This window comes from Rana temporaria, chromosome 12, assembly GCF_905171775.1.
Source record: "Rana temporaria chromosome 12, aRanTem1.1, whole genome shotgun sequence".
Taxonomy (NCBI): Eukaryota; Metazoa; Chordata; class Amphibia; order Anura; family Ranidae; genus Rana; species Rana temporaria.
The window spans coordinates 113357638-113375607 of NC_053500.1; the positions used below are offsets into that span (position 1 = coordinate 113357638).

The 17970-nt window shown below is 42.0% G+C and overlaps 1 protein-coding gene across 1 annotated transcript in view; it reads left to right on the forward strand.

Annotated features, from left to right (window-relative positions):
* Nucleotides 1-17970, forward strand: part of LOC120918571 (phospholipid transfer protein) — a 92742-nt gene that overhangs the window by 58366 nt on the left and 16406 nt on the right. The window contains exons 7-10 of the mRNA XM_040330224.1: nucleotides 3991-4054; nucleotides 8347-8438; nucleotides 11176-11352; nucleotides 14963-15022. Coding sequence (XP_040186158.1) covers nucleotides 3991-4054; nucleotides 8347-8438; nucleotides 11176-11352; nucleotides 14963-15022 — 393 coding nt within the window. The remainder of the gene's footprint in view (nucleotides 1-3990; nucleotides 4055-8346; nucleotides 8439-11175; nucleotides 11353-14962; nucleotides 15023-17970) is intronic.

Consider the following 17970-nt stretch of genomic DNA (forward strand, 5'->3'; position numbering starts at 1 on the left):
GCCTTCAATGCATTCCTTTTCAAAAACACACATAATAATCCAGGGGCCAGACCACATGCGAAAGGTGCGAATAGCATATGTATAGATGATTATAAACCTAATTCTTTCATATGTTTATGCGCATAAGGTACCCAGATGCAATATGATGCACATGTGTATCCTTAAAATACAGTTGTGAGCATATATTGTATTCTTAAGGGAAACGTATAGCCTTTTCCATTATGTTAAGATATCAGCTTGATGTAAACAATAGTGTATGCTAATGTTTCAAAAGCTTTATGTTTTTTCTAAACGTTAATGTTAAAGTTATTTTAGCTAAATAGCTTCCTTTACCTTACTGCAGTCCTGGTTTCATGTCCTCATTGTTCGTTTTTGCTTTGAAGTTGCTGTAATTCTGCTCTGATCTCCACACTTCCTGCTTGTCTGGCTCCTTATGAAAAATCTCATGGCAGCTTTTCACTGTGGTCCAAGCTGTGTGTCTAAAACTCCTCAGAACCAATCAGATTCATTTTAAAAACAAAACACTGCCCTGGATGTGTTTTGTTTTTGTTCTGTGGGTCTCTTTACTTCACAGAAATATGAAACCAGTTTAAAAACGTGAAAGTGAAACTGCAGGTACATTATATGATTGAATTTAATCTATTTGTAATCATTTTTAAAAGGAATCAGTTAACTTTTATGTCTCTATACCCTGTAAACAGTCATTTCAGCAAAAAAAATGTTTTTCCTTTAGTGACCCTTTAATCCATCTCTGAGCAATCCTCTTTTATTGTTCAGTGAAAATTAACAGACTTCCAGATAAAAACCTGTCTAAATAAAAAATCCTTTCCTCTCTCCTTGCTTTGAGTGACAGGTTATTTACATATCTAGCGTGGACATGTTTATCATATGTTATGTTTATCATAATATGAGGTGATCCACAGTTCATTGTATATTACCAGGATGTTTTATGTGGGGGAGGGGTGGATTTTTCACTTTTTATACTGTGGATCACCTCATATTATGATAAACATAACATAACATATGATAAACATGTCCAAGCTAGATATGTAAATAACCTGTCACTCAAAGCAAGGAGAGAGGAAAGGACTTTTTATAGGTTCTTTATTCCTCACTATAGTGGATGAACTGGATGGTGGGGAAAGAAATAATAAACAGATATTACAAAGCACTTTCAATTCAATATTCAATAGAACAAACCTCAGTTGTGCTGGGAGGTGTCTGTATAACCATAAAATTAGGAACTGTAAGCTCCAGGTCACTTTGGGCAGAGCTTACATAGGGCTGAAGACTCTCTTCCCAGCCACTGTTTGCAGTGCTTGAGCCTTCTGATTGGTCATTTTGGCACCCAAAACTAAGGTGGGGGTGGAAGGGTAGAGAGTCACATGCTCCCTCAACGCTGAAAGTATCAGGTATTTGTATTTCAATTTGATAGGGTGAATGGTGAAGGAGCGAAAGGAAGGTGAGTAAAAGCAACCGGAGATCAAAAATGTACTAAAACTGGAGAATGCTAAATCTGGTGCAGCTGTACATGGTGGCCAATAAGCTTCTAATGCCACGTACACACGATCGGAATTTCCGATGGAAAAAGTCAGACAAACTTTTTCCATCGGATATTCCGATCGTGTGTAGCCCCATCTGAGTTTTTCATCAGAAATTCCAATGAATTCCATCGGAGTTTAGATATAGAACATGTTCTATTTTTCTCCGAATTCTGATGCGATTTGGCCGGGCAAAAGCCCGATCGTGTGTACGCGGCATAACTTTAGCTTGTTCAATTAAGCGTTGACAAAAAATCTGAAGCTGATTGGTTTCTATGCAGAGCTTCACCAGATTTTGCACTCTCCAGTTTTATTAAATCAACCCCAGTTTGATCTAATTATCAAAGCATTTATGAAGCATGGTTAAAGAGAAGCAGGACCTGTGCAAAGGTAGTGTTAACATCAGGGCTTTTTTTCTGCAGGAACGCGGGGGAACGCAGTTCCGGCACCTCCAGCAATGAATGTATGTAATGGCAAGGAGTGCTGGGGTGTGCTGGAGGGTCTATTGATGCTTGCTGCTGGGGGATCTATTGTCACTGGTGGGGGTCTTCTGTTGCTGGGTAGATCTATTGTTGCTAGTGGGGGTCTTATGTTTCTAGGGGGGAGCAATTTTTGCTGGGAGGGATCTACTGTTGAACCAGAGGTCTATGGTTGCTGCCTCCTGGAGGGTCTATTGATGCATTTTGCTGGGACATCTGTTGTCGCTCCCGGGGGTTTATTGTTGCTGGGGTGGTATTTTGTTGTGTGGGGGCTCTATTTTTGCTGGGGTGAGGTCTATCATTGCTGGAGGAGTCTACTGTTGCTGGGGTAGGGTCTATTGTTAAATGAAAGAGTGTGGGGGTCGTGGCGCTGTCTCAGCTGGAGGCTAAATATACCAGAACAGTGGTACGTAAAGACTTATATGTGATCCAGATAAGGGTTAAGAGCTGGTGGATCTAATCAATAAAAGTGCCTCAATAAACCTCATATGTGGTTGAGTAATGTGTATTAGAACACTCAGACAGAATATGTTGTGTAAAAAAAATAATATATAAAAATAATAATGTGCACCAGTGATGGTACAGGTATGTGTAACACTCAGTATCAGATAGTAATATAACAACAGGTGCACTAGGTGAATAACCAATACAATAATAATAAATTAATATGAATAAATAAATATACAAATCAATATACAAATAAGTGCAAAGTTGGTAATAGCCGCCTGTCAGCAGTGAAAATGCTGGATCAAAGCACGGCAATTAATAAGTGAACAACCTAAGTAAAAGTGCAAAAAGTATTAGGTTAATTAGTACAATAGTCCGATAGGTAATACATCAAGAAATAAATCAGCAGTCCATATATGATAGATCAAATAGCAGAGATCAGAGGTATGTGAGATTGTTCGTGAACAGGTGCTCCCACTTTGGATAAGTGATCACAGTATGCAGTTGTGAAGGTTCACGCAGTGGTTCCGGTGCTCCCCCTCCTGGGTCCCCACTCACCAGAGGCACTCACCCCTGCAGGGGTAAAGTGCATATAACTGTGTGATCTCCCACCACTCGGCTTTCACCTCCTTAGGTCCTATGGGTAGATGTCCTAATCCAGGTGGTTCAGATCCTCTCGGCTGTCCAAGTTCCTCCAGGGGGAAAAATAATCTCACATAGCGTAGTATGTTCAAAACCAAGGGGTAATTTATTCGCACAACCACAAAAACTGGCGTGCACAAAAAGCAGGATGGATACAAGATTACAGAAAATAAAACTAGAACCAAGGTTCCAATAAAACGGTTAAAATAAAATAAATATAAAAACAGAGAAAAGTGGGCAGCTATCAGACCATAGCAAACCTCCCAGCACAGCACTCGTAGCCGATAAAAGATGTCAGCGCCAGCCTAGGAACGGCGTGCGTTCCACTGATGATCAGCTGGTTAACCCGGAAGTGCGCGTGGGGTCTATTGTTGCTCACTGCAGGGGATCTATTTTACTGTCTTTGTTACCATTAACAAATTTCATGCAAATCACTTAGTAGCAAAAATAATACTTGGTTCTGTATTCTCTAAAATGGGCGGTACAGGGAGGCCAGTAGGAGGTGGAACCAAGGAGCTGATAGGAGGTGGAACCAAGGAGCTGATAGGAGGTGGAACCAAGGAGCCGATAGGAGGTGGAACCAAGGGGCCGATAGGAGGTGGAACCAAGGAGTCGATAGGAGGTGGAACCAAGGAGCCGATAGGAGGTGGAACCAAGTGCTCAGGGGCGGGTAGGGAGCAGAAATGAAGGGTGAAGGTCGGAGTTCCTGCACCTATTCTCTGAGAAAAAAAGCCCTGGTTAACATTAATACATGCCTGGAAATAAATTATTATTAAATACATCTGAGGAGTATAACAAAGCATTTGACATATAAATGACCTGCTATTAAAACATTCTAAATGTATTTTTCCCTAAAGTAATATTATTGATTTGTATTACAGATCTGTCCAGCTCTCAGGCACGCAGGATTGGTCTTACTTAATTCTCTACTTAACACTATACCTGGTAAGTCTGTTACTATTTATTTATTTTTGCAATCATTTTATCTATATGTTCTATACAGTCACCTCTTTAGTCTCCCATAAAATCCATACATTTGTCTTGGGTGCTTAACATTCAGCAGTGGTTAGCCAAAGGTCATTTCAAGCTCCTGACTTTTCTTGTACTCAATCACCTTATCCCTCTACCACCATGGATACCGTAGACAGATGTATGGGACCATAGGCAGAACAATTCAAAATATGTCAACTATAACTTAAATCGTTAATAAATGAATATACGGCAAAACCATTGTGGAATGCAATGGTCGTGGCCCTTTATTATAGGCAATATTTAAACTTATTTAACCACTAGGCTACGGCCCGCCGTCAAATGACGGCGGGATGATAAGCCTCTCGTTCTGGGAGGACGTCATATGATATCCTTGCCTTCCCGAGCCACTAGGGGGCGCGCGCGCAGGCAGTGGCACGCCTGCGCACCCGCTGCGTCACTGGGAACCCGATGCTCGTGCCCGGTGGCTGCGATGTCCGCTGGGCACCCGCGATTGCCCAGTAACTGAGCAGGACCGTGGATCTCTGTGTGTAAACACAGAGATCCACGTCCTGTCAGGGAGAGGAGACCTATGGTGTGTCCCTTGTACATTGGGACACCGATCGATCACCTCCCCCAGTCAGTCCCCTACAGTTAGAATCACTCACTAGGGAACACATTTAACCCCTTGATCGCCCCCTAGTGTTAATCCCTTCCATGCCAGTCACATTTACACAGTAATCAGTGCATAGTTATAGCACTGTTCGCTGTATAAATGTGAATGGTCCCAAAATAGTGTCAAAAGTGTCCGATGTGTCCTCTACAATATCGAGTCATGATAAAAATCGCAGATCACCGCCATCCCCTATTTTGTAGCTGCTATAACTTTTGCGCAAACCAATCAATATACGCATATTGCGATTTTTTTTTAACAAAAATATGTAGAAGAATACGTATTTGCCAAAACTGAGGAAAAAATTTTTTTTTTTATATATTTTTGGGGGATATTTATTATAGCAAAAAGTAAAAAATATTGCTTTTTTTCGAAATTGGCATTCTTCTTTTGTTTATAGCGCAAAAAATAAAAACCCCAGAGGTGATCAAATACCACCAAAAGAAAGCTCTGTTTGTGGGAAAAAAATATTAAAATTTCATTTGGGTACAGTGTTGCATGACTGAGCAATTTTTATTCAAAGTGTGAAGGCGCTGAACGCTGAAAAATGCTATACTATAGAAATTGTTTTTGTCTTGTTATTATCTCTTATCCTTGGACATGACCTGTGAAGTCACCAAAATTATAAACTTGTAGCAGTAAAACAGCAATGTAACATCCTGAAGGAAAAGATATCCAATAAACCTTTCGAGTTTGAGATTAAGAAGTTTGGCGCTTTTTTCTCTAACAGATGCTATGTCCCTGAAATTATAAATAAGAGGATCGACGTTCATTATGTCTGGCAACAAAGCAGACATCAAAATCAATGAGATTTTTTTTATTTTATAGTATATTATATTTTTAAAACCTAACACGCTTGTTCAGGGTAGATTTACTTATCTGTGTAGATCGTGGATATCAGTTCCTGATAAGGATGCCTGTTACTCCACATCAGTGGCGGCTGGTGCTCAAATTTTTTTTGGGGGGGGGGGGCGCAAACAAACTGAAAAAAAAACCCCATCAAGCGCAGCTCTGTGCCCATCAAGCGTAGCCACTGTGCCCATCAAGCGTAGCCACTGTGCCCATCAAGCGCAGCCACTGTGCCCATCAAGCGCAGACACTGTGCCCATCAAGCGCAGACACTGTGCCCATCAAACGCAGCCATTGTGCTCATCAATTGCCACTACTGTGCCCATCAATTACTGCCAGTGTGCTCATCAATTGCCACTACTGTGCCCATCAACTGCTGCCAGTGTGCCCATCAATTGCTGACACTGTGCCCATCAATTTCTGCCAGTATGCCCATCAATTGCCCCTATTGTGCCCCATCAAATGCTACCAGTGTGCCCATCAATTGCCGCTACTGTGCCCTATCAAATGCTGCCAGCGTGCATCCCCCGCCTGCCCGGCACTTGCCTTGTCTCGGTGGGGCAGCAGGTCACGGCGGTATTCTTCACGCTCCTTGATGTCTTCTCCTGTCCTCGCTTTCCCTCTGCTATGATTGGACGCCTTATAGGTATCCAATCACAGCGCCTTTCGTTTCAGCCAATCAGGTGACAGGTAACAGACCCGAGCAGCTGATTGGCTGAGAGGCGGTTCATTGTTAGGAAAGCGAATATTCATTCACTTTTCTAACATACCGTGGAGTGAACAGTGAGCACCCAGCATGGCGCCCACTGTTCACCTTTTTGGACGCCTATTAGAGTCTATAGCCCTGTACACACGATCGGTTTGTCCGATTAAAAACAGACCGATGGACTGTTTTTATCGGACAAACTGATCGTGTGTGGGCCCCATTGGTTTGTTTTCCATAGATGAAAAAAAATAGAACATGCTTTAAATTTTTCCAATGGATAAAAAACCGATAGAAAAAAACGATCGTCTGTGTGGAAGTCCATCGGTCAAAAATTCATGCATGCTCAGAATCAAGTCGACGCATGCTCGGAAGCATTGAACTTCATTTTTCTCAGCATGTCGTAGTGTTTTACGTCAACGCGTTTTGGCACGGTCGGATTTTTGACTGATGGTGTGTAGGCAAGACTGATGAAAGTCAGCTTCATCGGATATCTGACAAAAAAATCCATCGGATTAGATTCCATCAGATATCCGATCGTGTGTACAGGGCTTAAGGCTCTAATCAGGTGCTTCCAAAAAATACCCCGGCGCTGTAATTCAGGTGCCCGCCGCCTGACAAGGGGTGACAGTAGCGACCATAGATAGATTCATGCAATGCATAAATCTATCTATTGTGATAGAGAAGTGGCAGGAGAGAGGGGGTGGCGCCCGTGCACCCCTTATGGACGCACCGCCACTGCTCCACATACATTTGTTCATGATAATTCAGAAAGTGATATGAGATGAAAAAAGGGTGGTGTTAGGTTCCTTCTTGGATTCTGGGGAATACAGAGCAGCCCAAATCTCAGGAAGAGACATGCTTAGAATGCACTGGAGTGTCTCGCAAGATTTTGCTTGCTCTGCAGGAATTTTCCTAGAAGGATAGTGATGACAAACCCCGTTATTGCAGGAGACAAGAGTAAAATAATTTTAGAATTCTAAATCATAATTAATCTAATCATTAAACGTTTTTCTTTGCAGGTAACATACCGGTATGGACCTACTATTACATTTTCTCGTCGCGAATCACAGTGTTTTTTTGCTTGACAGTTTTCCCATAGGGGAGCATACACACGGCTGGTTTTCTCGACCAAGAGAAAACCTGTCGGGAAAACCGGACGTGTGTACACGGGGAAAAGGGACCAAGCCGGTCCTTGGTTTTCCCGTCGGGTTTCTCGGCGGTGTTTTCACCGCAAAGAAACCCGATCTTGTGTACGCGGCATTACTTTTATTGGAATGGTTATATTGGGATAGAGCTGGAGCCTTTTCATGGATTAGTATACAAACTCAGAACTTCCACTTCCAAATTCAGTGCTGTGTTATTGTATAATTGATTAAACCACTTTCATTCTGTAACTTATTTTTGACAACAGTATAAAAGAATAATTTCCATCTAGAATAAATTCTGGGCCTTGCTCTGGCACTAGAGTTAGGGTCTGGGAGAGGTATTTATTCATACCCACTATGGTTCACAAGGTAAGGGATGAGGCAGACTTAAAGGGTCACTAAAGGAAATATTTTTCTTTAGCTAAATAGCTTCCTTTACCTTACTGCAGTCCTGTTTTTATGTCCTCATTGTTCGTTTTTGCTCTAATCCTTCTCTGTTCTGAGCACTTCCTGGTTGTCTGTTTCCTGATGAAAAAAAGTCATGGGAGCTTTCTCTCTGTGGTCACTAATCAAGGAGGTGTGATTACTGTGTGTCTAAAACCCCTCAACACCAATCAGTTTCGTTTTACAAACCATCACTGCCCTGTATTGGCTCTGTGTCTCTGTACATCAAAGAGCAGGAAACGGCATGCAAAAACGAAACTGAAACTGTAGGTACATTATATGATTGATTTTTATCTATTTTTATTCATTTTTAAAAGGAATCAGTTAACTATTATTTCTCTATACCCTGTAAACAGTTATTTCAGCAAAAAAAAAAAATAATTTCCTTTAATATATGTATAGGCACATTGAGTTCTTTACCTAGTAATAATGATTCTCTCCATTATTCCAGTGAAGAAAACAGTAGACGATTACATAGGCATAGACTATTCTCTGCTGAGTCAGCCCCTTGTGTCTGAGGACAGTCTGGATATGGATTTCAGGGTAAGTGAAATCTCTAATCTGTTCAATGATGTTTTCACAAAAATATTACGCCGAGGTCAGTCAGTGTGCCGTAGCCGAAACAGGGGAAGATATAGACTACGGTTATCCAAAACAGATGAGCAGAATGTATTTGGTAAATTTATCAATTTTGCCATCAGTTATGTTTCACTGAAACAAAAACACGGTCGGTTTGGTCCGGTGAGAATAAACCGAAGTTCAGTTTCATCGGACCAAACCGACCGTGTGTATAGGCTATCGGTCTGGTTTCCTTCGGTCCAAAATTTCTAAACATGCTTCAAAACCGAACCGCTGGCCCGCTGCCCGATCGGACCAAACCGATGGTTAGTACAGAAAAACATCAGTTCAAAACCCACGCATGCTCAGAATCAAGTCAACACATGCTTGAAAGCATTGAACTTCGTTTTATTCAGCACGTCGTGTGTTTTACGTTACCGCGTTCTGACCCGATCGGATTTTGAACTGATGGTGTGTACACACATCAGGCCGTACGGCCACTTCAGAGGTGAACCGATGAAAACGGTCCGTCGGACAAGTCACATCGGTTTGGTCCGACCGTGTGTACAAGGCCTTATGCCGCGTACACACGACCATTTTTCATGACGTAAAAATTCTATTTTTTTAAATGGTCATTAAAAACGATCGTGTGTGGGCTCCAGAGCATTTTTCTCGACGTGAAAAATGGGCATTTAAAATTTAGAACATGCTCTAATATTTCGAATTGTTTTTCACTTTGTGAAAAACAGTCGTGTGTACGCTTTAACGACAGGCAAAAAACGTGCATGCTCAGAAGCAAGTTATGAGACGGGAGCACACGTTCTGGTAAAACTAGCGTTTGTAATGGAGATAGCACATTCGTCACACTGTAACAGACTGAAAAGCACGAAGACTGAAAAGCGCGAATCGTCTCTCACCAAACTTTTACTAACACGAAATCAGCAAAAGCAGCCCCAAGGGTGGCGCCATCTGAATGGAACTTCCCCTTTATAGTGCCTTCGTACGTGTTGTACGTCACCGCGCTTTGCTCAAGCATTTTTCTTTAATGATCGTGTGTATGCAAGGCAGGCTTGACAAGAATCACGCCGAGAAAAATTTTGTTTTTTCTAGGACATTAAAAACGGTTGTGTGTACGCGGAATTAGTTTTGATCATTGAGCTTATTAGGTTAAATTGACTTTGTTTTGTTTGTTAACTTTACTTTTATTTTTTGGTGTGATAGTTATGTGTGTACTGTTGCTTTAAGGTCTCTTTCGCATGGGCAGCCAGGGGGCAATAAAACAGGCATTTGAGGCTTAAAACCCCCCTGACCACTCACCTAAAGCCTGGAGGGGGCGGTTTACATGCTGCGGCTGGGACAAATATTACACCACGTCTTGAGTTGACAGACAGCACCACCCTTCATTCTCGCCCATTTAAACCCACAGGGCCATGCTACAGTTTACAGCGAGTGACTGACTTGTGGTTGTGGCGCATTAGTCTTATTGTAGATTGATATTTAGCAAATAAATTCATTTTAATAAAAGACACATTCAGGAGGCAACAGGAGTGCCTCCTGAATGCCTAACAGCAGCTGTTTGGCTGCACTCTAAAAAGTGATCCACCATAGATCAATTTTCCGAGCATGGGTTAGTGTGAGCTTAGCTAAATGTGTTATTTTACAAATTTTTCTATGAAATAATGTAAATGTAATGTAATAATAATGTTGTTTTGGGCAAAAAGAGGTTCAGGAGGAGAAGACTAGACATGTGCACACTGAAATATTTTGTTTCGTAATTTCCTTTTCGTCCGAAATTCTTTTTTATTTAGTTACTCGTTTTTATTTATTTTGTTTTTCGTTAATAAAATGCATTCGTCCGAAAATCCAAATTAAAGTCGAATCTGTCATTGAAGGCTTATGGTGTCTGTCGAATGTTCTTAAAAAAAAAAAAAAAGAAGATTCGACAGAATCTTAAAAAAATAAAAAAAATTGACTCTTCATGTCTCTCTATGTCGAATCTTCATATCTCTCTCTGTCGAATCTTCATGTCTCTCTATGTCGAATCTGTCATTGAAGGCTTATAATGTCTGTCGAATGTTCTAAGAAAAAAAAAAAAAGATTCGACAGAATCTTAAAAAAAAAAAGAAAAAAAATTTTGACTCTTCATGTCTCTCAATGTCGAATCTTCATGTGTCTATAATGTCGAATCTTTTCTCTCTATGTAGAATAATATTGGACTAATAGAGTTAAGGTTAGGCACATTCGACCACAACGAAAACTAAAATAAAGCATTTGTTTACGTCGGATCTTTCGGTTTTGGTTTTCTGTGTTTTCGTTATCGTTTGTTAAAACGATAACGAAAATACCTGAAATTCGGAACGAAAATGCATTCGGACGAAAACGAATGCACATGTCTAGAGAAGACTAGCTTCACATCTGTGAGATGCAGAACATGCAGTAACTTTACTGTACTGTATGATACTCCTACTACCACAATACACAGATTTCAGCAGTTTCAGCTCATGGAGTTCATTTTTATTTATTTTTCCATTTATAGAAGCTCTCTGTCTCAGTTTGCTGCCCAGGATTTTAGGTACAGGGGTCACTAATAAAAAACTGTAATATATGATTTGCTAAATGAAAAGCAGGCTCATTTGAGTCACTACATGTTTGATAATGCCCCCTGTGTTTATTTTACATTAATGCACTCTAATGATGTTTATGCATTATTTTTTACCTTTAGGGCATGTTTTATTCCCTGAATGCAGAGAATGACACAATTCCTAACAACTCTCCAGTCCTGCACACAAAACAGAAGGAACGCATGGTATATATTGCTCTCTCTGAGTATTTCTTTGACTCTGCAATGTATGCGTATTATCGATCGGGTGTGCTCAGCCTAGAAATTGCTAATGAACAGGTGAGTGTACTTATGCACTATGATTTCAGTAAGGAAAATGTATTTCACAAATAGTTTCTATGACCACCTACTGGCCGTTTTACTTGTGAGAGTAGCATCTCTCACTAGAACGAGGCAATTTCATGTCTGTTGTTCAAAAAATTTTTTTAGCAGTAGCGGCTGGTCCATAAGGGGCACAGGGGTGCCACTCCCTAGTTTGCATGCGGGGAGACAGACTCATTCTTATTTTATGCTTTTTTTGTTTTTTTTCAAGCACATGGTTAGAGCCTGAAGCTCTAATTGGCTTGAAAAAGGTTGGGCCTTGGGGCACAGAGCACTGCTCCCTGAACACACCCAGACAAAACTGCATCACAGGAAGCACCTCCATGGTGTATCTGGACATGGTGTAGACATGGCGTACAAGACATGGTGGGCCAGATTCACAGAAAAAGTACGCCAGAGTATCTGCTGATACTCCGGCGTACTTTCAAATTTGCTGCGTCGTATCTTTATTTGTAATTCACAAACAAAGATACAACGGCTTTTGGCTAAGATCCGACAGGCGTACGGCTTCGTACGCCTTCGGATCTTAGGATGCAATACTTCGGCGACCGCTGGGTGGAGTTTGCGTCATTTTCCACGTTGGGTATGCAAATTAGCTGTTTACGGCGATCCACGAAGGTACGCGTGTTCGTCGCATTCTCTTACGTCGTCGCTAGTCGGTTTTTCCCGTAGCAAACTTAAGCCTGCTATTTCATGGCTTAGATTTAGACGAGCCATGTTAAAGTATGGCCGTCGTTCCCGCGTCGAATTTCAAATTTATTTATTTTTTTGCGTAAGACGTCCAGGAATACAAAAGGACGTAACGCACGTCGCCGTTCAAAAAACACGTCGGGGCGCCATAATTTCGCGCAAAGCACGGCAGGAAATTTCCTAACGGAACATGCGCAGAACGTTCGGCGCGAGAACGCGCCTAATTTCAATGGTACACGCCCCATTTGAATTAGGCGGGCTTGCGCCGGACAGCTTTACACTACGCCGCCGCAAGTTTACACGCAAGTGCTTTGTGAATCAAGCACTTATGACGAAAACTTGCGGCGGAGTAACATAAAGGGGATACGTTACGCCGCCGTAATTGTTTGTGAATCTGGCCTGGTGTATCTGGAGAATTACGAATTCCTTGTGGAAGAAGGCGATAGAGTGATAATAGGAGTGATCTAAAGCATTACCATCATTACCAGCTACTATGTTAAAAAAGTGTTAAAGGAAATAAGTGTTGATGAACAACACCACTACATGAAGGTCAAACAAGGATATATGTGAAAAATAAAATATTAAAAAAGTATATATATTTTTATATATATGTAGCGCTACCCCGCAGGAGCCGCTGGTTATAGATTGGGATGGCGTGTTACCTCTATGAGCATCTAGGGGTAGATAGATGAGAGCAGCAATGATGGAATGTCCAAACAGCAGGTGTCTTTCTTGTTCTTTTATTCTTGCCCAACACGGCAAACAGTAAACTTGAGGTAGATGGATAAAAGATGGGTGAGGAGGAGAATTGCAGATTCAGGCCTAACAGCAACGGAAACAATCCTGCTTCCAACGATACTTTACCTTCATCGCCACTCCAGCCGGAGGGGGTATAGTGTACCTGGACAGGCCTCTCACACGGACCTGGCAGCCAGGGTATCACTCGGAACCTTGAGAAGAAACAAGTCTCTGCCACAGACTTGGTAGAAATGAAAATCAGAGTGGAACCTCTGCCACGGGCCCTTCTCTAGAATGTAGATAGTGAAATAAATCTTGCTCAGTAATATTGATGCCTGAATCTCCCTCAGGTAGTTTTCTTGTTTTGGGTCACCGACTGACAGGTTGCTGACATCCAACCTCTCAGTGTCCGGTCACCCTGATCCCTGATGAATTGTCGAGGCCCTGTTGGATTGCCTGCCTTTCTTGGCTCTCCTCAGGCTGACTCCTCACCGAACAGCTATCTCGCTTGGGATCTTTCCTCAGAACTTGGGGACCCAGTCGATCACTGGGGCCCAGCCATAACTTCAGTTGCCCCGGGCCAACATGGTCCCGGAAACAAAGAACACCGAGTACCACGTGCGCCCCGGCCTGGTAGGCCATATCGCCGGGACCCGTGATGTGTGGTCACCCTGAAGGTGGGTGCCACACCCGGAACAAGACCAGCCCCCAATGGCGTCTGCTCCAGAAGAACTCTCCCCCAGCATGCCCCGCGAGGGAAAACTCCTCCTGATTGGCTGCTGGCAAGAGACACCCCAGCCTGGACTCCACTGCCGCCACCTGCCGCCCCAGGGTGGAAAAGCACCCCAGGAACACAGAATTAACAGACAGTACAGCCCAGCTGAAACAGAGGCCCAATTTGTACAAATCGCTTGGATGAGAGCTAACTAACTCTCTCACCCCCCTCTAAATTTAGAATAGCACCTGTACTGAAAGTACACAGGCTCTACATATATATATACAGTATATATATTGTAAGGGGTTAGCTTGGTAGCGGGGTCTGTGACCCCTTGGATGGGTTCACTACACACTGAATTTATACAGACAGATTTTGGTTTATTCTTCCATCTTGCTGGAAACAAGTGCACGCATCCAAACAGCATAAACAAAATCAAACATAAAATAAACCCTGGCCACTTGGGGGGGCGTCTATCTTCACCACACAGGAACCTATCTAGGGAGTCTGGCACAGTCTAGTGCTGGACAGACACTGCTGGTCATGCAGTAGAAAAACAATAGTCTTTTGATTTTTATCACACAGAAAAATCAATCCTCCTCACCTCCTTCCTCACCTTTCAGTACACTGCTCTCCTTCCTCACAAAGCCTCAGGAGGCAGCAATTCAGTGGTAATCCTCTGGATTACTTATAGAGGCTTTAGTTGCCTCATTCTGAACAGCTGAAGTTTTCCAACGCCCTTAGACCTTCTCTGGCCACTTTTGCAGCCGACGCCTAATAACAATTGGTTTATTGTCTAAACAAGGCAGAAATGTATGTCCCGTCTGTGACAACACCCACAGATTTACCTGACTTCCTGTCACAATATATATATATATATATATATATATATATATATATATATATATATATATATATATATATATATATATACAGTATATATATAAATGTTTTAAATTTTTTTTTATATATATATATATATATATATATATATATATATAGGATGCGGTGACCCCACAGGAAAATGACATTGTGATAGATGAATGATAAAAGGTACTGGTCATCTGCTTTGTTGATAACATGTAAATTCAGTTGAAGAATTGAGTGGCAGAGACTAAAACAAAAAACACCCATGTAAATGTGTACATACCTACTGGTCATATGTCAAAATGGATGAAACAGTCCCAGCACATTGGCTGCAATGACACAAACCTCCAGGGCTCACAGGCCCGGTGAGTGTTTTTTTAAAAGCACAATTTCTTTTTTTTTTTTAAATGGCTGCATAGTGTTAAAAAACAACATCTTCGATTAAAGCAGAATTATCTTTAAAAAAATCATATTTCTCTGATTACTCATTGTAATATAAGTGGTTGTTCTTTCTTCTAATGTTTCTGTATCTGTGGTACATTTGTTTGTCTTTTTAAGGTGCCCAAAGACTTGGAAATTTTGTTGAGGACATCATACTTTGGAAGTCTCATGCTACTGGTAAGTCTTGTACCTTATTGTGGGATCCGCTCACAACCATGACATAAATGTAGTCCCACAATTCATTTTTGAGGTTCCAGGATTAATATATATGCCAAAGAGAAACCTGGGTTTTATGGAAATCCCAATAATGATAAGCTTCCCTGTTGCACCCTATCTTTTCTGTCACCTATGTAAAATCTCTACCCCTATCTGTCAGTACTTGTTTTCTCCCACTTCATCTTTATTGCGCCTTTCATTCCATTCTCCCCTCTTTTCTCTTTCTCTCTTGCCTTAGGGCCTTTTCACACGGGCGGACAAACGGTCCGTTTATTACAAGTCCGTTTACGGACTTGTAATGTATCCCTATGGGATTGCAGACGTTAGCGGATGATGCATCCGCTAACGTCCGCAACCATCCGCGTCCGCAAAGATCCGCTTTTGCGGACGGAAGAAAACCCTATTTTTCTTCCGTCCGGCGGAACGGAACGGATGAATACGGACACACGGTCCGTATTCATCCGATTCCCCATAGGGGAGAGCGGAGGAGAGACAGGGCGGTCTCTGCACTGTGTGCGGGGACCGCCCTGTCAGCCGACAGCTCAGCGGGGATTAACGGAGGAATCCCCGCTGAGCCAAACGGGCTAACGGAGCGGATCAATACGGATCTGCTCCGTGTGAAAGAGCCCTTACTCTGCCCTTACTTTGTCCTTCAGTTTTTTATACCTATCACTTTCCTTTGTTGCTTTTTTCCCCTCCCCTTCTCTTTGCTTCATCTGTATCTCCCATCCCTATCACATTTTCCTTCCTAGCGTTATATCTTTAATAAGCTTTTGTCATATCAGACTGATGATCTGCTATTACAGGATTAAATCAAGCCATAGATTATACAATTGTCTTTCCTTTCCCTATTGGTGGACTGAAAGAAAATTGTCTGTTTTTCCCATAGCGTTATTGGGGCAGATTCACAGTACAAGTACGCCGGCGTACTTTCAAATTTCCCGCGTCGTATCTTTAGTTTGAATCCTCAAACCAAGATACGACGGCATTTGGGTAAGATCCGACAGGCGTACGGCTTCGTACTTACTACTTCGGCGCCCGCTGGGTGGAGTTCGCGTTGTTTTCAGCGTCTGGTATGCAAATGAGCTTTTTCCGTCGATTCACGAATGTACGCGCGGTCGTCGCATTCTCTTACGTCGTCTGTAGTCGGCTTTTTCCGGCGTATAGTTAAAGCTGCTATTTTGTGGCGTATAGATAGACTTGCCATGTTAAAGTATGGCCGTCATTCCCGCGTCTAAATTTGAATTTTTTTTTTGCGTAAGTCGTCCGTGAGTAGGGATGGACATAAGTCACATCTAAGTTTTAAAAATGACGTTGTTGCGACGTCATTTAGCGCAATGCACGGCGGGGAATTTAGGAACGACGCATGCGCAGTACGTCCGGTGCGGGAACGCGCCTAATTTAAATGATCCACGCCCCCTACCCGGATCATTTGAATTAGGCGGACTTGCACCGGGGGAATTTACGCTACGCCGCCGCAACTTTACAGGCAATTGCTTTGTGAATCAAGCAAACTTGCGGCGGCGTAACGTGAATCTGCCCCATTGTGTTCAGGAAGGCTCGCTGCCAGCAGAACACAATCACTGCTAGGCTGGTTGTACTGAAGTCGATCGATGGATCAGTACAACCAATGTACCAATAGATTGACTAAATCTGAACCGGCCGAGATTCGATCCATCTATGGACAGCTTTACTGTACTGCTCCCTTTATCTTGAAACCTGTTTTTGAAGATCCTGGACTAGTACATTGAAGTGATACAATGGTGAAAACTATGTAGTATGTAAACCTCTTGATAGTTGCAGACATTTTAGCAAAGGGCAAATAGGTCCTTTTCTCTCTACAGGCCAGGTACAGCTTCAGATTATTTGTAATAAGAAAGAAAATGGAAAAGAGTACATTGAAGTATATCTAAAGCCATTTTTGTGCTGAAGGTAAAAAACCGAATATAAAGATAAACCTTTCATAGACTGTAGTGCAGGGGGTCAGGGTGACAGGGTGGTCGTCACATCCTTCATGTTTCCCTCCTCGTTGTGCTCCATGCAATGCTCACATGAGAGGCCTACCCCAGGGTGGGTTCTTCTGGACTATGGTAGTCACTATAGACAGGCACTTTAGATAAGGTCCATGCATGACACATGGGGTACCTTCCACTGGAAATGATGACTAACTTGAGTAAACTCCTTTTAAGGTTTAGATGAATGGGTAACTCTAATCAACTGCACATCGGGCTCAGTAACATCTGTAAAATACAAATCTAATAAAGTAGAGAGAGAGCATTATCGATATGAAAACCAGTAAAGATTGAAAACCTCAGGAAGTGGAGCCAGTTTAAATGCAGAAGTCATATAGTTAATTTTATGTTTCTCCTTAAAAGTACATTTCCCCTTTTTACATATAGTACATGTACAGTATTCACAAAATAGTTTATATTATGTACATTAGCTAGAATTTTTCTTTCCTTCTTTTCTCCTCATACATAGCTGTATCAATAAGAAAATATGAGAGAACTTACAATGATCAATCAAACAGCTACACTTGGCATTAAAAACGACATACAATTTTTTGAAAAAAAAAAACTATATAACATATCCTTTAGATTGTAAGCTCCTGTCCCTTCTGTATTGAACTGTATTGTAATTGCACTGCCCCCCCTCTACATTGTAAAGCGCTGAGCAAACTACACTGCTCAAAAAAAATTTAAGGAACACTTTTGAATCAGAACTCCTGGGATATTGATCTGGTCAGTTAAGTAGCAGAGGGGGAGGGGTGTATACAGAGGGGGGGGGGTGTATACAGAGGGGGTTGTTAATCAGTTCCAGCTGCTTTGCTGTTAATTGAAATTAACAACAGGTGCACTAGATGGGCAACAATGAGACGACCTCCAAAACAGCAATGTTTTTTCAGGTGG